At 35.0% G+C, this 14595-nt stretch overlaps 1 protein-coding gene across 2 annotated transcripts in view; it reads left to right on the forward strand.

Moving 5' to 3' along the window:
* PLCZ1 (phospholipase C, zeta 1) overlaps positions 1-14595 on the forward strand; it is a 57243-nt gene that overhangs the window by 15912 nt on the left and 26736 nt on the right. For both annotated transcript variants that reach the window (XM_010566111.1, XM_010566113.1), the window contains 2 exons: positions 1341-1485; positions 4287-4439. In XM_010566111.1, coding sequence (XP_010564413.1) covers positions 1341-1485; positions 4287-4439 — 298 coding nt within the window. The remainder of the gene's footprint in view (positions 1-1340; positions 1486-4286; positions 4440-14595) is intronic.

Below are 14595 nucleotides of genomic sequence, written 5' to 3' on the forward strand. Positions count from 1 at the left end.
GATACTGTTTTTTAATATTTTAAATATTCTTTGTTTTTGTTTTTTTTAATGAACTGTCACATATAATCCTACTTGGCAATAAGGAACAAAACCATCACAGATATAAGTAGAAAATGTGAGAGTGGTATTTTATTTTGTGTGTACACTTCTCAATGTATTTGCCAAACCATGTGTTCATAGTCTGGAAACGATCTATTTTTTCACTTACATCTCAAGAAATCTACCTTGCAGCAAATGAAAGCTATAGTATGCTGCACAGTATCTGATTAAATCAGTTTTTAATCTCAACATGCTATGCAAAAATAAATAACTCTCTGAAATAAATTAAAATTCCTGGGCAAACTCTAATCTGAACAATATACAGGGAATAATGGCACAGTACAGTGGAGTATGTCAAGAATATCTGTCATCAGTGTATGTTGCAATGCGGTCAGTGTAGAAAAAACAACAAAAAAATGTGGGCACTATAGTAGCCAGGAGGGAGAAGAAACTTTGTCTTTGAATGTGCAGCTTATGAGTCCAAGAGGAGAAGGAAACCAGGGTGCCTTATTGCCAAGACTTATTCAGAAGAAATGGTCAGGGAAGGAGAAAATGGATTATGTAATAAAGGCAATAGAGAGGGGAACAGAAAGTATTAAGAATTTGGAAGACAGGTGTCTAGAATGCCTATTACTTTGTATTACTTTAGTGAAGTAGAAGACAGATTGGTAATTGGGTAAAATAATTCTACAAGAAATGTTTAAATTAGTAACAAGCCAAATATTAGAAACCTAAGACCTTTAAGGGGTACCATTAACATATTAAAAATTAAAGCAGAGTTACTTTAAGGCATCCAAGAAACTTTAGCACTCCCTCTTAGAAACAAGGTTGGGGGAGACCAACTAAATTATATAAAGACCAAGCACAACCTGATTCTCTAACTGTGATGCTGTTACTTTTAAGTAGAATCATTCTCAAACTTGCAGTCAAATCCTGGGATAGTAATGCAAAAGGCCCTTTCAAACATTTCTTATTCTATTTCAAGCAACAATTTCCCTTAATTCCAAAATTCTTTTATTTAAATCTTTGACCCTTGTTTTTAGTGTCTTAATGAAGGTTATTCAGATAATCCATCTTACTGCTTAATGCTCTAATAAGGTTTATTACCTATCATGCCTAAGATAAACAGCAGAAAATATAGCTGTCTCATACTTCTATAGGATTTCTTTTCTTTTTTGATGAAAAAGTATGGGGTTTTTGTAATTATTCAATGTGCTTGTAATCAGAAATACAGCGACTTGTATAAGAAAGTGTAGTATCTTTCTTTTGACTGTAAAATTGTTTCTCTTGTTCTTTTGAAGTGCTCTCTTGAAAGGATGTCGTTGCCTGGAAATTGACTGCTGGGATGGCTCAAACAATGAACCTGTTGTGTATCATGGTCACACTTTAACAAGCAAAATTCCATTTCATTCTGTAATTCAAGTGATAGACAAGTATGCATTTGTGGTATGTGTGTGCATATATATATGTTGGTTAAAATGTGACGGTGACTTTAATAAAGCCCAGGGACATGGTTGTTGCCAGAGATTCTCCAGGGTAAAAAAAAATGAAACAGAGACAGTGCTTATGGCAGGGGTCATTGTTGAAATAAATTACAGGAAAATTGTAGTATCTGTTCTTAATATCTTTTTTATTTTATTTATGGAATGGTAAACATATTTTACTGATAATGATTATAAACCAAACTTGGTGCAAGGAATTCAGAAGATCTTAGCTTGTTAGGTGGAATTCTCACCTGAGGTCATTTAAGCAAGGACTGAATATAAAGTGAACAACCACTTCAGAATCAGGCTGATGTTTTACTCCTTTATATCTTTTAATTTTTTTACTTCACTTATTCTTCTGTTGCTATCAGTCTGTCTTATATCTTATGCTTGAATTTATGATACAGAGAAAAATGTTAGATTAAAGGTGAGTTTGAGACTTTGTTTTCTATTTCCCCTCTTTTTGTTTTGAATTCAAGGCCTGATAAAGGTTACCACCTACTGCAGTCTTTTTGTAGGATGACTCTAGGGCAATGTCCCTTCTGCCTATCCCTGGCAAAGCAGTGAAAGCTGGAGAGCTTTTGGCACTGTCTCAGTCTTTCGTACAGGTTTCTGGCAAAACTCCTGCTCAAATGAAGTCCTGAACAACTATTAAGATAACTTCTGTATTCAGGCCAGCATTATCTGTGTGAATATATACACGTATGATCATACATTTGTATGGATTTTTATACATATATATTTATAGTCTTCTCAGATTTAAGCAAAGCTATATTTTTTCTGTTCTGATTTCTATATAAAATTAATTAGTCTTTGATTTTAAAAGATAGTGAAAACAATAATATGGTTTTATTTCACTGTTCTCCACAAACCATTAGATATAACTCTCCTGTTTTTGCTAATACACAGCATAATGTACATAACTATAATACAAACTTCATTTAATAAGTGCAAGTTACAGTAAGATGATCAAATCACAACAATAGGTAATGGTTCATATGAGCTGTCTATCCATGCAGGGTAAACATAAAATGGTACTTCCCATAGAAATTGACTATTTAGGTCCTGCCCAAGCAAGGATTTTATTTGGAGTAGCTGTTTTTAGTAGCCACCAGTATTACTGGCAACTTACGAGATTTATTTACACAGTCTAAATGGACATGTCTCATTTAAGCTATTCTCTATTTTTACTCAATTTCCCATGTTTCACCTGTCTTGCTTGAGTACTGTGATGAGTAAGGTGTAAAGAGTCTCCCCCAAAAGTTTTTGATATTATAAAAAAATATGCATAGCTTGTTCATGTGAAGGCAATGATTTCTGAGCAAATTTTAAGGATACTGTTAACTTGAAATGTAGTCAATTAAAATCTGTCATAAATTAAAGCAAAAATCCTGGTTTACTCTGTCAACTTCAATTTTAGAACCGGATCTTACCTTTTAAAAGCAAACCAAAAACCTCTCCTCATAACAAAACTGTGTAAACAATGGAGGAAATTCTGTACACAAAACAAACACTCTCCCCCACAAAATAGAAATATTTTAAATCTGTGTCATACATTAAACTGGTGGCTACAATTTATGTTTAGCTGAAAGCAAATTTTGCCTTGTTTATCACTGTTTTTTTTTTCATTGTCCTTTAAAATAGATGCTAGCCACTAAAGAAGCTATCACTAAAACATGTCAAATGTAAATTTAAAGGTACATGATTATGTCAAAGCTTCCAAGTTCTTCCTATAGGTACATGAACATTGCAATATTTTTTTCTACTTTTCTTTTCCCTTATTTCCCCTTATTGAAATTATTTTTCACAAAACTTAGTCATTATTTCAAAAAAATTCATGTACCTAATGTGATAATTCCCTGTTGGGATGACTTAGTCAACAGCTGTGATATAACCTTTAGGTGCAAAAGAAAGAGCAGATATTAGGTCTGAAGAGATGAAGATTTCTTTAATTTGGAAAAACACCAAAATGGTCAACACTGATGTTTTTAGAATTTGGAATGCTTTAAGTCTCCTTTGAAATTAATCTAAATAATTTTTTATGCTTTAGTGTGTCTAGGAGTTTTTACCCCATCCTCCTTTTTTGGCAGATGACATTACAATTCCTATTTTTTCTTTGTAAGTTCATTTGTTGAGAACCACTGTTTCAGACACACAATAGCCAATGCATCATTCTTTAGAAGCTGTGTGTGTTAGCTGAGCCATTAACTCTGTGAGAATTTCTGCTTTTTGCTTCCAGGTTGTACTCTTCCCTGTGCAATTGAATCACCCTGATTTTTGGCTGATTTAACACTTATTTTCTCCCTACTGTCTTTACATCCAAAATTAATCAGTATGTTAAATGCCTCTGAAAAATTATTTTCTATGGATTATTGGACAAATACATTTCAATATGTCCTTTCCAAAGATCAGCACAGATATTACCTGGTTTCTCTAATGAAGTAGTGTGTCCTTCTTAACTGATCTTCATTTGATTTCTCTAGTTGGTTTTTTTTGCACCTCTGTATATTTCTAGCCCTGTTTTAACACCCCTTAACTTCCTGAGGATGCCTTTTTTTCTCTTCAATTGTGCTTTCTCTTTTATGTAAATATTGTGAGCTTTTTTATTGCGTTATTAACCTGAAACAAGTGACTTATATTCTGATAGTTTTGAAAATAAAGGAAAATACAGATTACCAAGGGGACTTTTGTAAGATATTTTAGGAAATCTAGTAGTCCTCTTTTTATTTATTAATAATAAAAGCCTTTAAATTATATTTCCAGGCGTCTGACTATCCAATTGTACTGTCTTTGGAGAACCACTGCAGCCCTAAGCAACAGGAAGTAATGGCAGACTATTTAGAAAGTATACTAGGTGACAAACTTCTTACTTCAACAATTGGTGATACAGTGGTGACTCAACTACCTTCTCCTGAGGTAATAACATTGCTTTTTTCTCTGTGAAAGATAGGGGAAAAAAATGGTGGTTTTGTTTTGTTTTGTTTTTTAATCTTCTGAAACTGAATTTATGAAACTGCTCATCTGGTGTCTGAAATAGACTTCAGGTGGTAACAAAAAATAATTAAACAACACAAAAAACCCACATGAAAAGATAAAGAAAACAGAAAAAGCAAAAATGAATCATGTGGATTGATATGGAAGTTTTTGTTTAAAGGAAAGCTGTTTTCAGTACAATGCTGAAGCTAACATACCAACATTTTTGCAAAGCCTTAGATCTTGCAGTTCACATCAATCCAAATTCTGGTGCTTTGGATGCATTAAAAGTTTTATTTTATTTTATGTAGAAATACAGTTAAGTACAGTTTGTGGGTTGCAGTTTATTTTGTATAGAAACATGGCAGCTGTAGCAATGTGTCTTGTTATTTTGAACCATACTTACTAACACTGAATAAACCTGTATATCAAAAACTGAGTAACGACACTGAAATTACCATGATTTTTTAAATTAAACTATTATTCAATATGGATTAAGTTATCATAGTGTGGTTGATCTACAGTAGTCCTATGTTGGAGATGCAGTAGTCTAAACACAGAAAAGAGCATCTGCCTTTAAAGGTGGCAGATTTATATGTAGTGAATAAGTTGCAAAAGATTGTAGAAGTAAGTACTACTGAAACTGAACTCTGAATCTGAGAGCTATGCAAACACCTGATTAATTTAATTTTGGAAATTTCAAGTTATTGAAACATTGTGTTATAATGAACAGCTTCAATGTTTCTGTTGACCTGTAAAGTCAACATTTTGAGGTTAAACTGAACAATTCTTCCCTCCTCTCCCCTCCCTTCCCCTCTCCCTCTCCCTCCTCTTCCTTTTCTCTGAAATGAGGCTTCCAGTGTTTTAGTTTTAAAAGAGGAAACAAGGTATAAATTTTTAAACAACATTATGCTTTGAACCAAAATTAAAAAATCTTCACTTTAAACATGTTAGTGTATCTGTTTTCTGCTAATTTAGTTTTTGTTCCTTAGATAGAAAGAATTTCCTGAAATTTAAGCATGTTATTGATATGGAAACCCGAATCTACATTTTTTTGTCAATAACAATGTTGATGGAACTATTTCATCCAGTTCTGTTACTGCAAAAACATTCTCTCTTTCTCAGTGTGTTTTTCCCTAAGGCAGTGTTTCTCAGCTGGTGACTTGAGACCTCCTGGGATATGAAGTCAGAAAAGGCAATTAGATGGGTGTTGAAAATTTTATTGCAAACTAAAACAAATAAATTCCTATTGTTCCAGTCTTTGCACATAATTTTCTTTCAAGGACAAAAGATTTTTTTTTTAATTACTTGTAACACAAATACATGCATATATACAAAATAGTTATTTAGGCTTGTCACTGTTATCAGTGATATATCAGATATATTTTATACCTTTTTTTGTTACAGTAACTGAAAAAGAAATAATGCAAATGAAAATGTGGGGAGGAAACACTGTCATAAGAAAAGACAACACACTGAGAGATGTATTTTTGTAAAATATTTGTTACAGAAAAAACATTTTTGAAGTTGTATGTCCAAAAAAAGTGCTAAAGTATTACCATGCTGTCATATTTTCATAGCAATGTTGTGGTAAATATATTTAATACATCTTAATAAGTTTCTCAGTAAGCCAACATATTTTTTTAGATTGTAGCTTTATATTTTTTATCTCACACTGTCTGATATCGCTTTGCAACCTTGAAAACTGTTCTGTAAATTAGAAAAAAAATATGAACTGTATTAAACATAACGGTTTGTTTGAAAGCTTCTCAAAGCATAGCTGCATTCAGTCTAATAGATGTCTACGGATCATATGTCCTCTGTAGCAAACACAAAATCAGTGTACTGCATCTGAATCACGGAGTCACTGAATCACATACTTAATAATATTACTTTCTATGAGATGTGACCCTTACCATATGTTTACTGTGATATAAGGAATTCATACTTCATATTTCCATAGCTTAGAGTTTTCATAAGTCAGGTCTATAGAATTTTTGCCTGAAAATGCATTGCTGGGTTCCATACTTATTCCTCACTTAAATGTATGCTGTTCAGGTGAGATCTTTTAAAGGTTATGTGAGATGTAGTCCACATCTATGTAAGATATAAGAGTTACTTAAATAATACCACTGTCCTCAGCTGATTTACAAAAGTCTGAATTTAATAAATAGTTATATTGAGAATGAACAAGGATTAGGATCATCTCCATTTCTCTTAGCTGCTCTGATCAAACACATAAGAAAAATAATTAGGATTTTATTTTGCAATGGAAATATGTAGTTATGACTGAATTTGCAAATAGAGTAGTAAATTTGATGTTTGGCTAGCATCTTTTTTAAGAACCACTTTTCGTCCATGTTCAAAAGGAGTTTAGTGGCATCACATCCTTAAAGTTTGGGACCTTGTGCATATTCAAGGCCTGGGTAAATTCATTATCATTTGAGTGAGCCAGATGCTGAACTTGGTCTTAAGCCAGCTTTACTTAAGCAGTGCAAAAGACATATTACAGAACCATAAATGATTAATTTAAAATGCTGTTTGTGAGGATTCTCGGTTGAAAAAAATATAGTTGTCACCTATATCATTTACTGTTCCACCTTTTTTAAGATAGACCATTAGCAAGAATAGGGAAGAAGCTATTGCATCTTGTATGACCTTATAGGAACCCAATTGCTAAAGCCATCCCAGGAACAAAATTGTATCATCAGAAGTGTTAATACCAGTAACAGGGTAAAGGCATTGTTCTTTAAACATGACAGTCTTCTGATTTCTAATGGAAGTCTAATAAAATATAGTAAGTGTCAGGATGATTAAAGTTCATTGTTATTGGTTCAACAGAATGATGTTTGTTGGCGTGGCTCAAGTGTAGTAAATACACTTGTTTAGAGGCTGATATGACCGGTAGCCTGATAATGCATTTTGAAAAAAATTTCTGTGAATAATGCACTCAGGAGAGCTAGTATACCTGCCTACATGGGTACTTTTACTAGCAAAATTCTTATCAAATAACTGTATCTATCTATATTATATTCATAGGCAACAAAAAGGGAAAGCTTTGAAATCAGTTTTCTCTTTTGAAACTTTCCTATGTAACTTATATGTATTTATATGTGAACCTGCATCTTTCATTGCGTATTGAAAAAACCCAGTAGAAAATATATCAAAAGGCAACATTTTTTTAAAAGAAATCATTAAATGCTCTAATTCAGTATACCAACAGGTCTTAATTTTTCTTTGTAGAGTGCTGTTCAGCATGTTCTGTGGCCAACATGCATTCCTTTCACCTAGATTATTAGCTTATTCCTTAGCATGCTTCATTGGGTATGCTTTTAAAATTTGTTCTAAATATTAATTTAAAATTATGATTTCTTCAGTGTTACTTCATTTTTTAGACTGTTACACTGTCTTATATTAAAGCAAAATAAAAATAGGTGGTAAATTGCTTATATACTAAAATATTTACTCATCTTGATTGTAAATGAATGTGAATGTCACACTAAAGTAGCTCAGTGTTAACATACTCCAAGTCACTTTACTATGTGTGTGTATATATATGAATTGAATTACTCTGGGTTTAAAAATTAAGGTATTCGGATTAGAGTTACAGTGTTTTACCTCCATTTTCCCTACAATCTTGTTTACCTTCTTTTGTCATCTTCATCTACCTTGAGTTGAAATCCACCCTCTTCCCTTCTGGTTGGATCTCAGCAAGGAAGATGGGAGGGATTGAAAGGGTAGACAGTCTTTCACTCTTCATTTAAATTAACAATAACCACAGAGACAGTTTCTATAATATGCTCTGTTAGACAATATTCCAATCTAATAATATCCCTAGGGACACAGCACAAGCCTCTTTACTGCCATGTCTCACATGCCTATAAATGCAATCGGCATACTTCTGTCCCTCAAGTCCTCTGATTGTCTGCATCACACCAAGTTATTGATCACTTAGTTGTCACCTCTTGTGTTCATGACCTGTGCTATTGACTTCTTTTCTAGGCTTTTTTTAACAACCTGCTCGTAGGATCCCTCAAAGATTTGGCTCTGGACTAACCAGTTCAGCCCTCCTTCCCCTTTCTTTCAGATTTCTTCGGCAAGGACCTTCAACATCCAGCTTCTCCCTGTCACATGAGACTGAAACATTATGTTTCTTGGGTGGGACATCCTCCTCATCTGACAGCTACTGTTGTTCCTAGTTTTGCTCCTCCTATGAAGGGTTACATGCAAGGCTTCCTTTTAATACCTATTTGTCAATGTTCTTCAAAATCCAAATCAAATGGTGCCCTTGTCTGTACATGAAGTGGAATACCACATAATTTCTCCAAACACATCATAGAAACATTTGCCAATTACAGGTCCTTATTTAGATCTTGGAGATCTGGAGATTTCCGTGGAAATTTTTTTCTCTGTTGTCTGATCAATCTCCTACTTTCTGTTCTAAGTAGGTTTTAAGCTACACCTTTCTCAGATGAGATGATTGTGTGTGTCTGGAAGAAGGATTAAAATGCAGAGCAAACCCATTCTTAGGTGCTTCCTTAGACCAAAGCTCATGCATGGTGTCTCCTACCATTGTAAATCTAAGTGAAAATCACGAGGAGGTCAAGAAAAGAAAATTGGACGGTCACTGAAAGCTTTTGCTCTCTGTTATTTTGTCAACACCCACTTGCCCTAAAACACAAACCCCAGAAAACTTCAGGAAAAGAAGTTTTTTAATTCTTTGGTCTCAGTCATATATTCACTCTGCAGCTGGCTATACTAGTGCTGTTAATTCCCGGGGATATTACTGTATTCTTTAGCATCTCAACAGACAATTCATCCTCTACATGTGGAGTAGAGGAAAGAGAAGGCTTTTGCGCTATTTACACATACCCTTTATCCAATGAGCTAAACCGAGGCCACCCTTGAGCTTCACCAATCTTTTCCACCATATATATCCTCTTACCTCCTTCCCATGCAGATATTTTGCCACCCAAAGCAACAGACCCATTACGATCCTCTCCCTGCAGTCTTGGCCACTATGGTGCTTCTAAACAGACTTCATGAACTTCCTTTAATATTCGCTGGAATATCAGGTACTTTGGGTCAGTTCCCCCATTAAATTATATTTGACATCACTGACTGGCGCCACAGATGCTTGCTGATTGCACCATCACTCCTGGATTATGCTGGTATAAAGTGACAGAATGTGGTGTCTTGTGCAGCAATTTGTATATGAACTTAGAAAATATTAGAATCCTAGAAGTGAGATCAATTTTTACTTACCCTGCTGAATCCTTCCTCTTGAACGGGTTTGACAACTACTGAAAGAAACAAGTCAGCCTCAAATATAACACACGAAAATGAATGTAAACACATTGAAGCTTTTGATGAAGGTTTATTCCCCAATTATTTTGCATTATAGTCCATCAAACTGCCCTATACTGCTGGCATGATTTATACATGAACTAAGGAATTTTTCATTATTTGCAGGTTTCCTATCACAAAATTGGAAAGACATATTGATGTATTGTTAACTGAAAGTGAAGTGGCAACTACTGTTATTTTACAAGTCATCTTTAATGTTTACCACACAGCTGCAAGATCAATTACTATGTTGTGGTGGTTCAGAAGCAGTTCTGGCCACGATCTCCAAGGTTTCCCCATAGTTATTAAAGCCATGCTATCTAAATAAAAATACCTATTTAATAAGCTCCTTGACAAAGATTCATAGAAGGTCTCCAGTACAACTTTATGCTCTCTGGGCTTTTTAAATCCTACTATTAGGGGGAAAACCAACTAACCCCGTAACCAGGACTCTTCCTTCACCTTTTTCTTCATCTGTATCTACTCAATATAAAAAGGAGCTTTCCATATGCAGTCACTGTTTTCCCAGAATAGTCACTGTTTTCCCAGAACTCACCAGTCTGGGTGAACCAAGTACCACAGTCTTCGACATCTAGATATAACATTTGAGTGTATGTCTAAGAGATTCGTATTGCTACTGCACTTTCTTCCTTTCTCTGTAAAAACCTGTCTCGCTGAGAAACTTTCAAAAGTTGGTTGTACCTGGCTGTCTATAATCTCTGACAAATAGGTTCTTACTGACTATCTGTAATGTCTGACAAAAGGGTAATAGTCTGATTAACCTGTGGCTATATGATTCAATTTTCAGTCTAACCATCTCCAAATTTTTCTCTCCCATATCTTTATAGGGTTTTATAGTCTTATTTTCTTGTTATTGAAAAAGTAGGACTTGGAAGATTTTCACTCAGAATTTCAAGATCAGGACTGCTTTAACATATCTGATTTTGTTGCTTCAGTGATGAGATTCATTCCTATTTTTCTGACCTAAAAGTCACATATGCAAATGTCTTGGACCAAGTCTTTGCATCAGAAATATCTTTGCTTCTTAGCAAGTCAAAAACATTTCCAGTCCACTGTTTTGCATTTTCAATCTGTCTATGGCATCTACTCTTTACAAAAATGAGAAGAAAGATGTTTAAATGTAGCATGCCTTGATGATGACCTCAAAAATAAGAAAAACACTATTGTTTACCATAAAATTTCTGGATTCTCTAAGTTCTAGTGAGAACTTACAGAATTCTCATCTGATTTGTACACTGTTTCTGGTCATTGTACTCTACTCTACAGTCTTTTGAGGGAACATAATTTCCCCAGATATATATTGAACAAGCAACAGTCACTTACCTGTTATTAATAACTTCCCCGTATCGTCAGGCAACTTTATAAGGTAATTAAAAACAAAACACTGCCATACTTTATATGTATGACCAGGTAGGTCTTAGTTTGATGGTTTATTTAGTGTATAAAAATCCAATCCTTCTTTTGGCAAGGTAACTTCTTGGAACATGAACTGTGGTAGGGAATCTGTGCATGAGGGCCCTGAGTACACCAGACTAATTATCCTGACCAACCTGTAACCATCTTTCTCTGTAATCATCCTTTGGATTCCCTTCCAAACCACCCACCAGAGATTTAGTTGCCTAGGTACATGTCATCTCTCATATAGCACAGCTGTTTAGCCTTGGACCAGACTTACATGAAAACAGCTAAACTGTGAGCAAGAGCCCTCATTTGGAACCTCCATCTATGCACTCTCATACATTGGCTTGGGAGCTGCATTTTAGCTCAGGCTTTTTTACTTGGTCCTTGGCTGAGCTATACGGTAAGTATGCAGTGCCTGTCCTTGCAACTTGCTGTTCCTGTCCTTGCAACTTGCTGTTCCTGGCCTTGCTTTACTGACAGTTCTGCACCTGGGGAGGAATAACCCCATGCACCAGTATAGGCTGGGAGATGACTGGCTGGAAAGCAGCTTTGCAGAAGAGAACCTGGGTGTCCTGGTGGACAATTGATCATGAATCAGCAATGTACCTTTGCAGCAAAGGCGGCAAACATTATCTTGGGCTTCATTAGGAAAAGCAAGATGGGCCCAGACTTTTCTCAGTGAAATGGTTAGAGGTAGTGGAAACAAACTGAAATACAAGAAATTTCATTTAAAGATGAGAGAAAGAATTTTTACTGTGAGGGTGGTCAGGCACTGGAGCAGGTTGCCTGGAGAGATTATGGAGTGTCCATCTTGGAGATGCTCAAAACCTGACTAGACACAGCCCTAACTCTTATTGGCCTTGCTTTGAACAAGGGGGTTGGACTAGAGGGTCTCCAGGGGTCCCTTCCAAGCTCAGCCATTCTGTACTTATGTGAAATGGCTTCTTAGTTTGATCTTGGACCTGCCTTGTGACTTGTCTGGCAGTCACTGGACTGCTTTCTGAGCTTGCCTACCATCACCAGACCAGCTCTACTTGTCTTACTGTTGCCCTGGTTGGTGAGGTTATTGGCCCATGCCTGCCCTGTTGTCACCCTCAGCTCCTGGGTCACCTTGTGCAGCTGCTGACCCTTGCTACTCTCTGACTCTGAGTTGTGGCAGATTCTTGGACCATGAGCAGCAGGCTGGTTAACAGTGTTACTTGCAACATATTTGTGGATCAGTTACACCCCAATTTTTTGCCTTAAAAGTCTCTAAGAAATGCAAAATCATCTGCACTAGAACTTTCTCCAAGATTAGTGTCAGATGTAGTTTTGATTGATGGTTGGGAAAGTCTATGTGTGTTTTCATATTTCTCTTACGTCTGATGGAGTCAGGTAAAACAGAACAAGGCATTGCCAGCTAAGGGTCCTGTTTTTCAATGGGATCTCACCTTACGGCCAACTGTTATAATAGGTCAAGCCTCTGAGCCATTAGCAAATTGATCCTCTCTTTATCTTTGAAGTTTGGCTCCTGAGTGGGAATCTGGTAGACAAAGGAGAAATAATATCTTGCAAGATAGTTTTTAAGGACAGAGTGTTCTTAGGATACATACACTTTTACCCAGGATGGTCAGGTTTTCACTTCATCCAGAAAATTAGTCTGCCAGTGTCACCCCTTCCAATTTCCTTCTTTAGGTATGGGGGTTTTTTTGTATTTTTAATAAAAGAACATTTAGAAAGATTCTCTATTTTGTGTCTACTACAGAGCACAGCACAGAACTGGAATTTTCAATGTAGGGGACTTCTCGCTAGATAACTATCATATGAAAACTTATTATGAGATAGCTAAAAAGGTACTTCTAATATAAATAATATCCATTTAACTAGAAGTCAGACATTACTGGTAGTATTGATTCGAAATATGTCAATAACTGTGATTCATAAGGCTGCCACAAAGACATTCATTCACACTTTTACTAAGCGTGATTGATTGTCTTCTTGAATCATTGAAGAATGCTGGTGTTGGCTTTTTTTTAAATAATTATACTTAACAATAGTGTCCTGTTATTTTCATTCAAGATAAATTTTGTCAATGCCTCAAAAGCTTCCGCTATGTTAGACTTCATGGAAGGTGTTGCATCTTTACCCTATATCAGTATTTAAGACGGTAATATAATCCTTGAAATAATAGAAAATTTTGTAAAACTTTAAACTGATTCTAACCTTAGCAAGATTTTCAGGACTTGATATTCCTCTTACTAAGCACCTACAACTGGTCAGGAGAGGAAAAGAGAGAACATGCTAAATTTAAATAGGGGAATCTATTCTTCTCTTTTTTAATACTCATGACCCAAATCCAGGATTTGTTCTCTACGTTTCTGAGGACTGAATTTTGTCCCTTTTTACATTAGTTGCAGTGGTCAGAAGGTGGGTTTGCCTGATCCATTCCAAAGTGCTTGTGATTTTGACGTGGAGTCTCATAGTACTTCAGCTGTTCTGATTTGTTTTGTACATCACATTAACCGGAATGCCTATTTAGTACAAGAAATAAGTTTTGTTCATGTAATTATTTAAATATTTATTCCAATTGATTGTGCTTGGAGGCTTTTGCTTATGCCAGCCTTGAAGTCTCATTATGCTCTAGGGAAGATCTATTATGTTTTACATATTTAAATTTTTTAGTATGCTTACATTTTATATATAAGTACATAGTAAACATGTATTTTTTAAATAATTTGTATTTTAAATTTAAATTAGAAAAGAGAAGTTATAGTGAATGTTCAGACTTTCAGATCTAGATATTTGTACAAAAAGATGCCACATGTTTAGCACTGCTGATTACCAATTAAAGAACTAGAATTTCAATTAATCACTGATTTTGTAACCATGTATTTGTTATGAAGTTTTTGAAGATCTGTTTGAAGCTCAGACTTAAAATGCATGGTATGTCTTTTTTCAGTTCATGGTTCACTGTCACTGATTTGGGTTAACTGTTACTGAAATCTGCTTCGGGCCGAAAAATAGCAAAATTTCTTCTTGCTACAGTATTTTCTGTAAGAGTTTTTGAAAAGAGAGCTATGATTTTAAAATGTTATCTTTCTAGAAAAAAAAAAAAGAAATGTTTGTCCTACCTCAGGGTATTTACATCTTTGCTAACAGTTCATAAACAGAATTTTAGACACTATCTACCTGACTTAAAACTTCATGGCCCATTTTTATATGATGACACAGACTATGGTCTTTTTTTACTTAAAGGAAATTTACATTTAGGAGGCAGTGATATATCCATAGAAAGATTTTCCTTCCCTTGTATACCAGGTCTTTTTTTTTTTTAATTTGTAGAATTAAATCT

Source organism: Haliaeetus leucocephalus, unplaced genomic scaffold, assembly GCF_000737465.1.
Source record: "Haliaeetus leucocephalus isolate CR32 unplaced genomic scaffold, Haliaeetus_leucocephalus-4.0 Scaffold206, whole genome shotgun sequence".
In the NCBI taxonomy this organism is placed as follows: domain Eukaryota; kingdom Metazoa; phylum Chordata; class Aves; order Accipitriformes; family Accipitridae; genus Haliaeetus; species Haliaeetus leucocephalus.